The 17,092-nt window shown below is 49.4% G+C and overlaps 1 protein-coding gene across 9 annotated transcripts in view; it reads right to left on the bottom strand.

Moving 5' to 3' along the window:
* The window catches only part of SON (SON DNA and RNA binding protein), a 331,417-nt gene that overhangs the window by 217,885 nt on the left and 96,440 nt on the right, over positions 1-17,092 (bottom strand). For all 9 annotated transcript variants that reach the window (XR_010241576.1, XR_010241575.1, XR_010241577.1 and 6 more), the window contains exon 2: positions 1,856-2,022. Coding sequence is in view for 4 of the 9 variants with exons in the window: in XM_063956485.1 (XP_063812555.1) it covers positions 1,856-2,022 (167 nt within the window). In the remaining 5 variants the exon portion in view is untranslated. The remainder of the gene's footprint in view (positions 1-1,855; positions 2,023-17,092) is intronic.

Here is a 17,092-nt window from a genome sequence, read left to right as displayed (position 1 = left end):
AGCGTGTGAGCGCCTTATCCACCCTAAGGTGTGTTTCCCAACTCGCCCTTACTTCTGGCGGGAAAGGGTATACCGCCCATAACTTTCTATCGGAGGAACCCCACGTATCATCACACACTTCATTTAATTTATCTGATTCCGGCAAAACTACAAGTAGTTTATTCACACCCTACAAAATACCCTTATTTGTGGTACTTGTAGTATCAGAAATATGTAACACCTCCTTCATGCCCTTAACATGTAACGTGTGGCCCTAAAGGAAAATATGTTTGTTTCTTCACCGTCGACACTGGAGTCAGTGTCCCTGAGGTAAATGGGCGTTTTTACCAGCCCCTGGCGGTGTCTGAGACGCCTGGACAGGTACTAATTTGTTTGCCGGCCGTCTCATGTCGTCAACCGGCTCGCAGCGTGTTGACATGATCACGTACTTCCACAAGTAAGCCATCCATTCCGGTGTCGACTCCCTAGAGAGTGACATCACCATTACAGGCAATTTGCTCCGCCTCCTCACCAACATTTTCCTCATACATGTCGACACACACGTACCGACATACAGCACACACACAGGGAATGCTCTGATAGAGGACAGGACCCACTAGCCCTTTGGGGAGACAGAGGGAGAGTTTGCCAGCACACACCAAAATGCCATAATTATACAGGGACAACCTTTATAAAAGTGTTCCTCCCTTATAGCATTTAATATATATTTATATCGCCAAATCAGTGCCCCCCCCTCTCTGTTTTAACCCTGTTTCTGTAGTGCAGTGCAGGGGAGAGCATGGGAGCCTTCCCCTCAGCCTGTGAGGGAAAATGGCGCTGTGTGCTGAGGAGAATAAGCTCCGCCCCTTTTTCGGCGGGTTTTTTCTCCCGGTTTTTAAGAACTGGCCTGGGTTAAAATACATACATATAGCCTTAATGGCTATATGTGATGTATTTATTTTGCCAATAAGGTACTTATATTGCTGCCCAGGGCGCCCCCAGCAGCGCCCTGCACCCTCCGTGACTAGGTCAGTGAGCCGTGTGACAACAATGGCGCACAGCTGCAGTGCTGTGCGCTACCTTCATGAAGACTGTGAAGTCTTCTGCCGCCTGTTTCCGGACCTCCGTTCTGCCGTCTTCTTCAGCGTCTGTAAGGGGGATCGGCGGCGCGGCTCCGGGACGAACCCCAGGCTGACCTGTGTTCCGACTCCCTCTGGAGCTCAGTGTCCAGTAGCCTAAGATCCCAATCCATCCTGCACGCAGGTGAGTTGGAGATCTCTCCCCTAAGTCCCTCGTTGCAGTGATCCTGTTGCCAGCAGGAATCACTGAATGAAACCTAAAAAAAAACTTTTCTAAACAGCTCTTTAAGAGAGCCACCTAGATTGCACCCTTCTCGGACGGGCACAAAAACCTAACTGAGGCTTGGAGGAGGGTCATAGGGGGAGGAGCCAGTACACACCATGTGACCTAAAAGCTTTTTTAGATGTGCCCTGTCTCCTGCGGAGCCCGCTATTCCCCATGGTCCTGACGGAGTCCCCAGCATCCACTAGGACGTTAGAGAAATAAATGTTTACTCCATAAATGGAAAAAGTCCCTTGACATTAATATTCAAACACTGCCAGGTCAACCCTGTTTCTTAGCAACACCAAATTAGTTTTTTCATATCTGTTTCCATCAGCTTTTCCATTACATGGCGCCATTTTACACCTTACTCCTATTCACAATGTGAAAGCTTTCACTTCATAACAGACAGGAGGTATTGGTTGAATAAAAGTTACTAAGAACTCTAGAGCACATCTATCTATAAGCTAAAGAAGAAAAGGCAAGGTCACACTTAAAGAAAAGCTCCTAGGAAGATGTGAGTTAACGGCTTTACCCAAAGTCTGTGGCGTCACAAGTTCCAGGGTCTCGGGCTGCATTTCTTCAGCTTTCGGTGCAGTTTGGTTGTTCCCCTCACTTTGCACACAGACATCTGATTCTTCAGGCATATTCTCGGCCCCTTGCGCTGTTAGATCACCGTTATGAGAGCTTTCAGAGTTCTCACTGCACAGGGAATTAAACACAAAACGGAAAGTTACATATGAGGTCTGTAATGTGGCGTTATGCTATTTAAGTATGAACAACACTTTGTTGCTTGGAAAAATCTGATGCTTAGTAAGAGCCGACCCAAATACTATTAAAATGAAGAGGAAAACTATTTTAACACCAGGCAACAAAATGAACGTGTTTTACAAATAAGGTAATAATAACCACCACTACGGTAAACAGAAGTGGATGACAGGTAAATGGCATGGAGACGTAACTTCTCCTCCTGTTTTATGCACATTTGAGACACAAACGTGGCCCTCAAGGCTTTGCAATGGTTTTAAGTATATCCATGTATGGTGATGGTTGGTTCTAAATCGGAGTGGGAGACGGGACCTCTGACGTCACTAGGGGAGGAGCTACGGCCGAACAGGGTACCCGAAAAGTTCGCTCACCACGCTTTGGGCTCGGTGGCTCACTCCACTCGCCTTTGGGTTACTAAAGGTAATAAATAGTTGGTGGCGTGGATAGTAGAAGAACTATCCCGCTGGCATAGCTCCTCCCCCTGGTGTCGTGGCTCCACCCCTGACGTTAAAGGTCCCTTAGGCCATTTGGATCTAGCATCTACCGTATGGCCACAGGTGACTTATACCCCCTTTCACACCGCCAGCACATAACACGGGTTATTGCACATGAAGGTGCATAACCCGTGTTGCTGGTTGGTGTAAAAGGGTCGAGTTCAAATAATCCGGGTCGAGTGACCCAGTATTCCAACTTGGGTAGTTGCAGGGTTGAACAAGTGTTCAACCCGGCAAACTGTGCTGTGTAAACGGAAGCCGGATCGCATCAACCAGGCTCCCGTTTACAGTGTATAGATGGGCAGCTCTTGGAGATCATGTGAACTCCAAGCGTCGCCCCCGCCGTGTCAGAGGCGACATCACCAAACCAGCAAATTGCCGGGTTGGTAATACGGTGTAATGGGGGGCTGACGCCGATCACAGGCGGGTAGCACCCGTGTCAAGCTCCCGGCTGCGACCTGCGATATTTTTTTTTGAATAGAGTATTTTTATTCAACAAGGATAAAATCGTTACAGACATTTCAGTGTACACTGGGAACTTCAATTATTATTACACAATATGTTCACGCCCATATCCTTCTCAAACTATATATATACTACATGATGAAAATGGTAATCGCAGGACCGTATGTTGTCATTCCGCATATACCAGGTTCTCTGAAGTCTGCAATCAAATGTCAAACACATACTAACATTTCTTGTTTTCTCCCCCCGAAATACTACAATAACCCCCCCCACCCCCCAACTATAAGGCCTGATAAAGCCTACAAACCATAAACAGAGCAAATCAAAACAACTCCATCTAGCCTAGATTCATACAGTTGTGCGAGGTGAGGTGCATAATCCCTATAGTGTGTGATACGGGAGAGGAGCCTGGCTCGTACCCCCGGGACCAAGGCAGATGGGCTGTCGTAGAAGGCGTGCGGCATGTCAATTAATGAATTCTTTGAATTCTAAATTCTAAGGGCAGGGGAAGAATATGTAGAATTAATCCAATGGGACCATATCTTCTCATGTTTAGGAAGAGCATTATTTTTCATATAGATATATCGATCCTTCAGTACTGTGTCATTCACCAAGGCCTTTAAAGCAGACATCGTAGGGGAATGTGGGGCCATCCATGTCCGCGCAATACACACCTTGGCGAGGGCGCAGATACTGCGAGCATATAAGTCCTCCCACCTAGACCCAGATTCAGGTCCCCCCATTCCCAGAATGCAAAATCCCGGAGTCAACATTCCTCTCGGTATCCCCGTACGTTCCAGAATCGACCCGACCCCAGCCCAGAACGCCTGTAAGGATGGACACTCCCACACCAGGTGCCAAAACGATCCGCCAGCGGCCCCGCATTTAGGACAGGCGGCTGCGCCACCAGCCCCAAATCTGGCCAACCTATTCGGTGTCATATATGATCTATGTAATACAAAGAGTTGGATTTGTTGGAACCGTAGTGATTTGGTGACCTGGCTCGAGTTCCCCAGCGCCACCTCCCAGTCTTCAACATCTATGGGGCCCAGATCACGCTCCCAGCGCTCCCGAAGGTTCGAGAGCGGGTCCGCATTAATTATTTTTATAAGGTACGAGTAAGTGAAGGAGATCACCTTAACTCGACCCAGTGCGCATAGAAAGGCCTTTATGGGGAAAGGGAGGAGCGCCGGTGGAGAATCCCCGAACTGTGATTGTATAGCGTGCCTGAGCTGTAAAAATCTGTAGAAGTAAGAGTTTGGGAGACCAAACTCCTCCTTTAGTTGTTGAAAGGACTTCATTGTACCATTGTTGTACAACTGAGATATGGAAGTTACTGAATACGGGGCCCAAACCTCCCCCCCCTCGAGAGACCCCAGTTCAGGGAGTGATGCGGAGTGCCAAAGGGGAGTATCCGGATCCATACTATCGTACCAGAGCATTCGTATCAAAGCCTGCCAGATCTTCATGGCCTGAAAAACAATAGGAGGGGACAGCCGGGAAGTGCTCCCCCCTACCAGAATCTGCACCGGAGAGAGGTCCGGGTAGTAACATCGGAGAAACGCCCACCATAGACCAGCCTCATCTCCTCCCCGCAACCAGATACTGATGTGTGCCAGCTGGGCCGCAAAGTAATATAGTTGGAAGTGAGGTAAGGCCAAGCCGCCATCAACTTTTTGTCTAGTGAGGGTGTATAACTTTATTCTAGGTCTTTTATTGGCCCACATCAGAGATGTTAGTATACTATTTAGTTTCTTAAAGAAGGCCGGGAATATGTATACAGGGGATTGTGAAAGAACATACAGTAGCTTGGGCAAAATTATCATCTTAACAAGGCTAACCCTACCTGTCATTGTCAGCGGGAGTTTACACCAAGCCCTTGACTAGCGTACAATCAGCTGTACAAGCGGGTCAAGGTTCAAGGATATGAAATTCGAAGGGTCGTTAGTAACCTGGATCCCAAGATATTTAAATTGGCCTGTCCAGCTTAGCGGTAGGGAAATCTTTGGGACCCGGGGAGGAGAGCCCATAATGGGAATTATAAATGATTTGGACCAGTTTATGCAGAGACCAGAGAATCTGCCGAAGGTCTCAATGACCTGCAACACCATAGGCATATCCACACTGTAGTCGTGTAAGAAAAGTAACAGGTCGTTCGCATAAAGAGCTATTTTGTCAGTAAATGGGCCCGATTCAACTCCCCCAATGTCCGGGTGCGATCTGACTAAACAAGCCATGGGTTCAATGGCTATGGCAAACAAAGCTGGGGAGAGGGGGCATCCCTGTCTGGTGCCCCGAGTCAAAGTAAAGGAGGAAGAGACATAGCCATTAACCAAGATCCTGGCGCATGGGCTTTGATATAGCAGTTTGATCCATCGTATAAAATTAGGGCCGAAGCCCATACATGTCATGAGCCCCCACAGATACGGCCATTCGACGCTGTCGAATGCCTTAGCCGCGTCCAGTGAAACTACAACCGCGTCCGAGGGGAAATCGTGGGGAGCCTGCAAAGTAGTGTAAAGCCTGCGCAAATTAATGGACGTGGATTTCCCTGGCATAAAGCCAGACTGATCCTGGTGTATGATAGATGTAATGACCGAGTTGAGCCGGACCTCAAGGATTTTTGCCAGGATCTTGGCGTTAGTGGGGATAAGGGAAATCAGCCTATAGGACTCCACTAGTTTGAGATCCTTACCGGGCTTTGGCAGTACTATAATTACGGCCTCGGACATTGAGGGAGGAAGTTGATTGGTGGCAAATATGTCGGTATACGTCTCATGCAGCTTGGAACCAAAGAACTGTATGTATTGTTTATACATCTCAGTGGGGATGCCATCGCTTCCCGGAGACTTGCCACTGGGGGACATTCCCACAGCCGCCGTCACATCTTCCAAGGTTAAGGGGGCGTCTAGGATATCCCTAGCCTCAGGGGAAAGCTTAGAGAGTGGTATATTGGACAGGTACAGGTCTAAGTCTTCCATGGAGCATGTCGACTGAGAGCCATAGACCTCTTTAAAGTATGAAAGGAACATCTGCGCTATGTCGGGGGTATTATCTACTATGGAGCCGTCAGGGCCAGTCATCTGCACTATCGTGGACCCAGGACGGTCGTAGTGCACCAAATGGGCCAATAAACTACCTAGCCTGTCCGCCTGCATGTATATGTTGGTGGCCCTGAACAAAAGGGAGCGCGCGTTTTTATCCGAAAGGTGAGCTAGCCAGGCCTCCTGAGCTAATAGCCAACTTGCATTCAGCGCAGGAGTTCCCTGAGCCAAATAGCGGGTCTCCAGGTCCCTATATTCAGATTCAAGCTGTCTCTCAGTCGCTCTGTACTCTATCTTGCAGGCGGCTATTTTGCCTATCAGCGTACCACGTAGATAAGCTTTAAATGCATCCCATATAACCGGTGTCGGGGCCGAGCCCGCATTATCCGCAAAGAACCCTTCCCACCTAAGCGGCAAATCCGGGCACTCTCCCAGCTGAACCAGCCAGGATGGGTGCAGCTTCCAGTATGACTGTCCCCTCCGGCACTCCACATCAAAAGACAGCATTAGGGGCGAATGATCGGACACCCCCCGTGCCGCATAATGAACATCCGTTATGCTAGGTAGGAGCATGGGCGAGACCAGGGCCAGGTCGAATCTGGAGAAGGAGCCATACGTACTAGAGAAACATGAGTATTGCCTAAGCATAGGGTAGCGAGCCCTCCAGACATCTACCCACTGCATGCTATCTATATAATCCGCAAACTTAAATCGAGATATAGATTGGCCGCCCCCCGCCCCTGAATCCCGAGAAGACCTCCACCTATCCAGAGAGGCATCCAACACGTTGTTAAAGTCCCCCAGACAAATAACAGGAGTTTGTGGAGAGGAAGCAATAAATGAAGCCGCCTTCTGCAGGACGTCATACGAGAATGGGGGAGGAACATAAACAGACAAGATAAAGAAGTTACGGGAGGCTCAGCTTGCATTCCAGAAACACAAATCTACCATATGGATCCGTATTTACCGTGATTAATTCAAACTGTACAGTTCTCTTTATCATGACCGACACCCCCCTGGAAGAGGAGGAGTGAGATGAATGATACACCCAGCCTACCAAAGGCCTGCGGAGCGATAATAGTCTATTTCCCTCCAGGTGGGTCTCGCTCAGACAGATAATATCCGGGCCATATTTCTTTATAATTTGGAATACTAGGGACCGCTTTACTTTATTATTAATGCCCCGGACATTCCATGCCAAAATCTTTAAGGCAGGCATGTCGTCTGTCGTGTTATCTGAGACACAGCATGTAAAGACCCCCCAAAGTGAAAAGGGAGCCCGCCTATCAACATTATCCGGGTATCCACCTGCCCGTGCAGAGTACTATCCCAAAAACCATATCGTCCGCAGGCCCCGGGCCCTGAGCCAAACCCCCCTAAATAGCACAACACCATAGCACAATTCAATAAATAGACATATGGAAAACAAAAACAAAAAGATTTTACTCACCGGTAAATCTATTTCTCGTAGTCCGTAGTGGATGCTGGGAATCCGTAAGGACCATGGGGATTAGCGGCTCCGCAGGAGACTGGGCACAACTAAAGAAAGCTTTAGGACTACCTGGTGTGCACTGGCTCCTCCCACTAAGACCCTCCTCCAGACCTCAGTTAGGATACTGTGCCCGGAAGAGCTGACACAATAAGGAAGGATTTTGAATCCCGGGTAAGACTCATACCAGCCACACCAATCACACCGTATAACTCGTGATACTATACCCAGTTAACAGTATGAAATATAACCGAGCCTCTCAAAAGATGGCTCAACAATAACCCTTTAGTTAGGCAATAACTATAAACAAGTATTGCAGACAATCCGAACTTGGGATGGGCGCCCAGCATCCACTACGGACTACGAGAAATAGATTTACCGGTGAGTAAAATCTTATTTTCTCTGACGTCCTAAGTGGATGCTGGGACTCCGTAAGGACCATGGGGATTATACCAAAGCTCCCAAACGGGCGGGAGAGTGCGGATGACTCTGCAGCACCGAATGAGCAAACTCTAGGTCCTCCTCAGCCAGGGTATCAAACTTGTAGACTCTTACAAAAATGTTTTAACCCGACCAAGTAACAGCTCGGCAAAGTTGTAAAGCCGAGACCCCTCGGGCAGCCGCCCAATAAGAGCCCACTTTCCTCGTGGAATGGGCTTTTACAGATTTAGGGTGCGGCAGTCCAGCCGCAGAATGTGCAAGTTGAATCGTGCTACAGATCCAGTGAGCAATCGTCTGCTTAGAAGCAGGAGCACCCAGCTTGTTGGGTGCATACAGGAGAAATAGCGAGTCAGTTTTCCTGACTCCAGCTGTCCTGGAAACATATACTTTTCAGGGCCCTGACTACGTCCAGTAACTTAGAATCCTCCAAGTCCCAAGTAGCCGCAGGCACCACAATAGGATGGTTCACATGAAAAACTGATACCACCTTAGGAAGGAATTGGGAACGAGTCCTCAATTCCGCCTTAGCCATATAAAATACAGATAAGGGCATTTGTATGACAAAGCCGCCAATTCTGATACACACCTGGCCGACGCCAAGGCCCACAGAATGACCACTTTCCACGTGAGGCATTATAGCTCCACGGATTTAAGTGGCTCAACCCAATGCGACTTCAGGAAATCCAACACCACGTTGAGATCCCACGGTGCCACTGGAGGCACAAACGGGGGCTGACTATGCAGCACTCCCTTAACAAAAGTCTGAACTTCAGGCAGTGAAGCCAGTTCAATTTTGGAAGAAAATCGATAGAGCCGAAATCTGGTCCTTAATGGAACCCAATTTTAGGCCCATAGTCACCTCTGACTGTAGGAAGTGCAGAAATCGACCTAGCTGAAATTTCTCCTTTGGGGCCTTCCTGGCCTCACAGTACGCAACATATTTCCGCCATATGCGGTGATAATGGTTTGCGTTCACTTCTTTCCTAGCTTTAAATAGCGTAGGGATAATTTCCCCTGGAATTCCCTTTTCCTTCAGGATCCGGCGTTCAACCGCCATGCCGTCAAACGCAGCCGCGGTACGTTTTGTAACAGACAGGCCCCCTGCTGCAGCAGGTCCTGTCTGAGCGGCAGAGGCCAAGGGTCCTCTGAGATCATTTGTTGGAGTTCTGGTTACCAAGCTCTTCTTGGCCAACCCAGAACAATGAGTATAGTTCTTACTCCTCTCCTTCTTATTATTATTCTCATTACCCTGGGTAAGAGAGGCAGAGAAGGGAACACATACACCGACTGGTACACCCACGGTGTTACCAGAGCGTCCACAGCTATCGCCTGAGGGTCCTTGATCTGGCGCAATATCTTTGTAACTTTTAGTTGAGGCGGGACGCCATCATGTCCACCTGTGGCCTTTCCCAACGGTGTACAATCATTTGGAAGACTTCTGGATGAAGTCCCCACTCTCCCGGGTGGAGGTCTTGTCTTCTGAGAAAGTCTGCTTCTCAGTTGTCCACTCCGGGAATGAACACTGCTGACAGTGCTAACACATGATTCTCCGCCCATCGGAGAATCCTTGTGGCTTCTGCCATCGCCATCCTGCTTCTTGTGCCGCCCTGTCGGTTTACATGAGCGACCGCCGTGGTGTTGTCTGACTGGATCAGCACCGGCCGGTGTTGAAGCAGGGGTCTAGCCTGACTTAGGGCCTTGTAAATGGCCCTTAGTTCCAGAATATTTATGTGTAGGGAAGTCTCCTGACTTTTCCATAGCCTTGGAAGTTTCTTCCCTGTGTGACTGCCCCCCCAGCCTCGAAGGCTGGCATCCGTGGTCACCAGGACCCAGTCCTGTATGCCGAATCTGCGGCCCCCTAGAAGATGAGCACTCTGCAGCCACCACAACAGCGACACCCTGGCCCTTGGAGACAGGGTTATCCGCCGATGCATCCGAAGATGCGACCCGGACCACTTGTCCAACAGATCCCACTGGAAAATCCTTGCATGGGACCTGGCGAATGGAATTTCTTCGTAAGAAGCTACCATCTTTCCCAGGGCTCGCATGCATTGATGCACCGACACCTGTATACGTATTAGGAGGTCTCTGTCTAGAGACGACAACTCCTTGGACTTCTCCTCCAGGAGAAACCCTTTTATCCTGTTCTGTGTCCAGAACCATACCCAGGAACAGTAGACGCGTCGTAGGAACCAGCTGCGACTTTGGAATATTCAGAATCCAGCCGTGCTGTTGTAGCACTTCCCGAGATAGTGCTACTCCGACGAACAACTGCTCCCTGGACCTCGCCTTTATAAGGAGATCGTCCAAGTACGGGATAATTATTTCGGCTATTACCTTGGTAAATACCTCTGTGCCGGGGACAGACCAACGGCAACGTCTGGAATTGGTAATGACAATCCTGTACCACAATTTTGAGGTACTCCTGGTGAAGAGGGTAAATAGGGACATGCAGGTAAGCATCCTTGATGTCCAGTGATACCATGAAATTCTCCAGGCTTGCAATAATCACCCTGAGCGATTCCATTTTGAACTTGAACCTTCGTATATAAGTGTTCAAGGCTTTCAATTTTAGAATGGGTCTCACCGAACCGTCTGGTTTCGGTACCACAACATTTTGGAATAGTAGCCCCCGCCTTGTTGAAGGAGGGGTACCTTGATTTCACCTGCTGGAAGTACAGCTTGTGAATTGCCGCCAGTACCACCATTCTCCGAGGGCAGCAGGCAAGGCTGATGTGAGGTAATGGTGAGGGGGAGTCGCCTCGAACTTCCGCCTGTATCCCTGTGATACTATTTGCAGAACCTAGGGATCCACCTGTGGGCAAGCCCACTGGTCCCTGAAGTTCCCGAGACGTGCCCCTACCGCACCTGTCTCCACCTGTGGAGCCCCAGAGTCATGCGGTGGACTCAGAGGAAGCGGGGGAAGATTTTTGATCCTGGGAACTGGCTGCTGGTGCAGCTTTTTCCTTCTTCCCTTGTCTCTGTGCAGAAAGGAAGCGCCTTTGACCAGCTTGCTTTTCTGAAGCCGAAAGGACTGTACCTGAAAATACGGTGCTTTCTTAGGCTGTGAGGAAACCTGAGGTAAAAAAATTTTCTTCCCAGCTGTTGCTGTGGATACGAGGTCCCAGAGACCATCCCCAAACAATTCCTCACCCTTATAAGGCAGAATCGCCATGTGCCTTTTACAGGCAGCATCACCTGTCCACTGCCGGGTTTCTAATACCCTCCTGGCAGAATGGACATTGCATTAATTCTGGATGCCAGCCGGCAAATATCCCTCTGTGCATCCTTTATATATAAGACGACGTCTTTAATATGCTCTATGTTAGCAAAATATTATCCCTGTCTTAGAGTATTAATATTATCTGACAGGGTATCAGACCACGCTGCAGCAGCACTATTTATGCTGAGGCAATTGCAGGTCTCAATATATAACCTGAGTGTGTATATACAGACTTCAGGATAGCCTCCTGCTTTTTATCAGCAGGCTCCTTCAAGGTGGCCGTATCCTAAGACGGCAGTGCCACCTTTTTTGACAAACGTGTGAGCGCCTTATCCACCCTAAGGGATATCTCCCAACGTGACCGATCCTCTGGCGGGAAAGGGTACGCCATCAGTAACTTTTTAGAAATTACCAGTTTCTTATCGGGGGAACCCACGCTTCTTTATACACTTCATTCATTCATCTGATGGGGGAACAAAACACTGGCTGCTTTTTCTCCCCAAAAATAAAACCCCTTTTATGTGGTACTTGGGTTCATGTCAGAAATGCGTAACACATTTTTCATTGCCGAGATCATGTAACGGATGTTCCTAGTGGATTGTGTATATGTCTCAACCTCGTCGACACTGGAGTCAGACTCCGTGTCGACATCTGTGTCTGCCATCTGAGGTAACGGGCGTTTTTCTGAGCCCCTGATGGCCTTTGAGACGCCTGGGCAGGCGTGGGCTGAGAAGCCGTCTGTCCCACAGCTGTTACGTCATCCAGCCTTTTATGTAAGGAGTTGACATTGTCGGTTAATACCTTCCACCTATCCATCCACTCAGGTGTCGGCCCCACAGGGGGCGACATCCCATTTATCGGCCTCTGCTCCGCCTCCACGTAACCTTCCTCATCCAAGATGTCGACACAGCCATACCGACACACCACACACACACACAGGGAATGCTCTGACTGAGGACAGGACCCCACAAAGTCCTTTGGGGAGACAGAGAGAGCTAATGCCAGCACACACCAGAGCGCTATATAATGCAGGGATTAACACTATAACCGAGTGATTTTTCCCCCAATAGCTGCTTGTATACATATATTGCGCCTAAATTTAGTGCCTCCCCTCTCTTTTTAACCCTTTGAGCCTGAAAACTACAGGGGAAAGCCTGGGGAGCTGTTTTCCTGCTGCACTGTGAAGAAAAAATGGCGCCAGTGTGCTGAGGGAGAAGCCCCGCCCCTTTTCGGCTGACTTTTCTCCCGCTTTTTTATGGATTCTGGCAGGGGTAATTTATCACATATATAGCCCTGGGACTATATATTGTGATGATTTGCCAGCCAAGGTGTCTTAGATTGCCCTCAGGGCACCCATCAGTGACCGAAGTGTGAGGTGTACATGAGGAGCAATGGCGCACAGCTGCAGTGCTGTGCGCTACCTTGGTGAAGACCGAAGTCTTCTGCCGCCGATTTTCCGGACATCTTCATGCTTCTGGCTCTGTAAGGGGGACGGCGGCGCGGCTCCGGAAACGAACACCAAGGTCGGGTCCTGCGGTCGATCCCTCTGGAGCTAATGGTGTCCAGTAGCCTAAGAAGCCCAAACTACCACCTGTTAGGTAGGTTCGCTTCTTCTCCCCTTAGTCCCTCGCTGCAGTGAGTTTGTTGCCAGCAGATCTCACTGTAAAATAAAAAACCTAAATATACTTTCTTTCTAGGAGCTCAGGAGAGCCCCTGGTGTGCATCCAGCTCAGCCGGGCATAAGAATCTTACTGAGGTCTGGAGGAGGGTCTTAGTGGGAGGAGCCAGTGCACACCAGGTAATCCTAAAGCTTTCTTTAGTTGTGCCCAGTCTCCTGCGGAGCCACTAATCCCCATGGTCCTTACGGAGTCACAGCATCCACTTAGGACGTCAGAGAAATTAAGAGAGAGAAACATAGAAAAACAGAAAAACTGACAGCATCCCAACAACATCCCCCCTCCCCGTATACCTCCCCGAACTGTGGCATACCTTTATCCCTAACAAAGCTCCAACCTTGGTGATCTGAAAGCCTACGGCAGTGCTATGCGTAGCACACAGATCCAAACAAACCCCCCCCCCCACTACAAGAAACTAATGCGTAAAAGTCACTCCCCGGTAAAGTCCAGAACAACTAATGCAAAAGGAAGCTCCCCGGACTTATACTTGCATATTGTAGGCCCATGTAGAGAGAAAACTGGATGTCAATCAGTCCGGAGCCATCTGGCGGGCGCCCGGAGCGTACCTATACAGCCAGGCTGCCGCCTCCCTCGGAGAGTTGAAGAACTTTCCCCGTCCGCCACCACGCGTAGCCTAGAGGGAAACAGCATCGAGTATGGAAGGCTCAGGTCACGGAGACGCCGCTTGATGGGCAGAAACTGGGCCCGATCTTTCTGGACATCCGCTGCGAAATCCGGAAACGCCGACACCCGGACACCATTTCGAAGCAGGGGGCCCTGCGCACGGCCCAGGACGGAGTCCCGGTCTTTATAGTGTAGAAACGTGGCAATAAATGTTCGCGGCGGTGCGCCCGGGGGCAAAGGCCGGAAAGGCACCCGGTGCGCCCGCTCCACCGCAAATTGGGATGTAAAGGATTCAGCGCCGTACGCCTTTTTCAGCCAGGATTCTAGGAAGTCTTCAGGGTGCGCCCCATCTTCCTTTTCAGGCAGGCCCACGAATCTCACATTATTTCTGCGAAGTCGCCCCTCCATATCCAGGAGTTTAGTTTGCAGTGACAAGACTTGTTGTGTAACCGCTGAGACAGACCGTTGTAGGGGGCCGCTGAGGTCTTCCAGATTAGAGACCCGTGTTTCCGTTTCGCCGACCCTCTCCCGTACTCGCTGGACGTCCTGGCGCAACAGTGATAAGTCGCACTGCACCTTCTCCATTTTGTCCGACAGGCGTTGTTCGCTGGCCGCTATGGCCTCCAGGACATGCTGAATGGAAGGAGTAGATGGCTGCATGTCTGAGCCCGAGCCGGCCCCGGCCAGGGGAGTCTGTTTGGTAGAAGGAGAGGGCTTAGGGGACGACTGCGTCGGCTGGGCAGCAGGTTGGCGGGCAAACTTCTCCAATTTAGCAGCAGCTGCGCTCTGACCACCCCTCACCAGAGTCCAGATATTCAGTGTCAGAAAGCACAGCAGTAGGGGTGAGGTGCAGTATCAGCAGCACTCCAGAGCACAGGACATCCAGCAGTGAAGCACAGAGAAGGAGGGGGGAAGGGGCCCAGAGGGGTCTGGGGGTGATTTTGTAGGATGTGCTAATCAGAAATAGGCAAGGGGCAAAAGGTGGGACAACCTGTGCTGGGGCAAATCTTCCAGCTCTGCAGCCCTTTCACAGGTCACACAGAGGATTTGCAGTGTAAGCAGCAGCTGCAGCCAAGATGGCCGCCGGACTCAGTCTCACTCCCCTCAGTATATTCACCCCAATTTCGGGGGTCAGAAGCGGCCTGGCGGGTTCCCCAGCAGGTGTAGGTGGTGGGCGCCGCACTCCCCAGGCGCCGGGTGACCCAATCTTCACCGCAGGTTCACACGCGCCAGCGGCAGCACAGCGGAGCTCCAGAAATCGAGGCCGGGGATTTCCCGGCGGCCTAGGCCCGAGATTCGGGCGGCCGCTGGTGCAGGCTGTCAGCTACGGCAGGAGACCGCAGGAGACGGCCGCCGCTCCCCCACGGCGATACAGCACGGCCCGGCCGAAAGTGAGCCTCAGAGAGGGCCCCAGGATCTCTTGAGGATTAATAGGCCGGGGAGCTCCACAACCCTGCTGCCTATCTACTAGCCGCCGTGGCCACGCCCCCGCGACCTGCGATATTTAGTCTAAAAGAGGTTTTAATTAGTAGCTTGGGCAGGGTTGGGAAAAATGTTTTTGTTTTTTGGTTAAAACGGATTTGTTTAAACCAGGTTTTTACTGCATTAACGTTTTAATAGAAAAACAATTTTAATCATGTTACTAATAATAATATTGTTAGTAGACTTTGATTTGCTTTATTTTACATCTTTCAATAAAACCAAGCGGATTTAGCCAGTTTGTCTGAATAACCATTTTTGTCTGTTAAAGTCTCCCATTTGTGCACCCAAACGGAACATTTTGCGCTTCAGCCAGGACTTTAGTTGGGTTTAGCCTGATAAAATAATTGATTTCCCTCCTATATATTTGTATTTTCCCATTCATTTAGCTTTCAATACAGTACACATTTTCTAACACCACTTCTATTTAAGAGTGCCTGCTACAAATCATACACTTCAATAGAACCATAAATCGACCCATTGCGATGTGGCAAAAAAACGCAAACATCAATGCCACGCAGTTTATATGCCTTTTTAAAATCATAGAACCGAGTTGTGCATTCACCATTCGCCCTTACCAACTTGTGATACAGTGCGGTCAACTGAGCTAGCGACCTAGATGGTCTAATTGGCAGCATATATGGGCACCTCCAAACTTATACTGGACCAACCGGTATTTTCGGTATAGCGGACCTTTAAACCCTGTTCTCTACAGTCTCTAGAATACTTAAAAACAAAACTGAAAAGAAATTGTAGATACACTTGACTGACAGAACAATACGGGGAGAAGAATAATACTGTATAGGTGGACATTAAGCCCTCTAATACCACTTTCAGACATACAACCCGGGAAGTTTCCTGCTCAGCCCGGGTTTTTCACCTCTGAAAAATTCTGGGGTTTTGCTGGAGACCCCCTTTCACACTATACCAGAGACCTGGGAAATCCCCGGATCAACCCCTTTCAGACATAAGCCTGGTCTGCCCTGGCATTCTCCAAGCCACGGCAGACCAGGCTACTGCCAGGTCACATATATACTCACATTACACTCATACATGTCTCACACACACATCTTACAGATACACGTCACACTCAAACACACACATACATGTCATCTACATATACATGTCAAACTTATACACACACCTCACCACAACAGGTCACTTATCTGCTGCTTCTACTACTCACTGCCGCACAGACAGCAGCAGCCTGCGAACACCCCCTCCAGGCAGCTCCACCCCTTCCAGTCAATCCTAACGCCAATCAGACATCTAGAGTAAATTCTAGGTTCGCACCATTCAGACCTAAGCCGGGTTGTCTACCTAGGACGCTGGTCCCAGGAAAAACCCTGGTCAATTGCAGAGAAAGTGTTCCTGGGTTGGTACCTTTCAGACATGCCAAAATCCCGGGTTGGTGCGCATTCATGTGCAAAATCCCGGGATTTTGCAGGATGTCTGAAAGGGGTATAATTCATTCAACTATTTATGAAATAGAAGGCCATATCATGGACCTGTCTGCAAAGTAAGAGACTTCAGCAGAAACTTCTAATACAGGTTGAGTATCCCTTATCCAAAATGCTTGGGACCAGAGGTATTTTGGATATGGGATTTTTTCGTATTTTGGAATAATTGCATACCATAATGAGATAATAAGAATTTACTTACCGATAATTCTATTTCTCATAGTCCGTAGTGGATGCTGGGGACTCCGTAAGGACCATGGGGAATAGCGGCTCCGCAGGAGACTGGGCAAATCTAAAGAAAGCTTTAGGACTAACTGGTGTGCACTGGCTCCTCCCCCTATGACCCTCCTCCAAGCCTCAGTTAGGATACTGTGCCCGGACGAGCGTACACAAGGAGGAAGGATTTTGAATCCCGGGTAAGACTCATACCAGCCACACCAATCACACCGTATAACCTGTGATCTGAACCCAGTTAACAGTATGATAACAGAGGAGCCTCTGAAAAGATGGCTCCCAACAATAATAACCCGATTTTTGTAAAAAATAACTATGTACAAGTATTGCAGACAATCCGCACTTGGGATGGGCACCCAGCATCCACTACGGACT

Source organism: Pseudophryne corroboree, chromosome 2 (genome assembly GCF_028390025.1).
Source record: "Pseudophryne corroboree isolate aPseCor3 chromosome 2, aPseCor3.hap2, whole genome shotgun sequence".
NCBI classification, from domain to species: domain Eukaryota; kingdom Metazoa; phylum Chordata; class Amphibia; order Anura; family Myobatrachidae; genus Pseudophryne; species Pseudophryne corroboree.
Note: the sequence above shows the minus strand (reverse complement) of the source record. Positions and strands in the feature narration are given on the sequence as shown.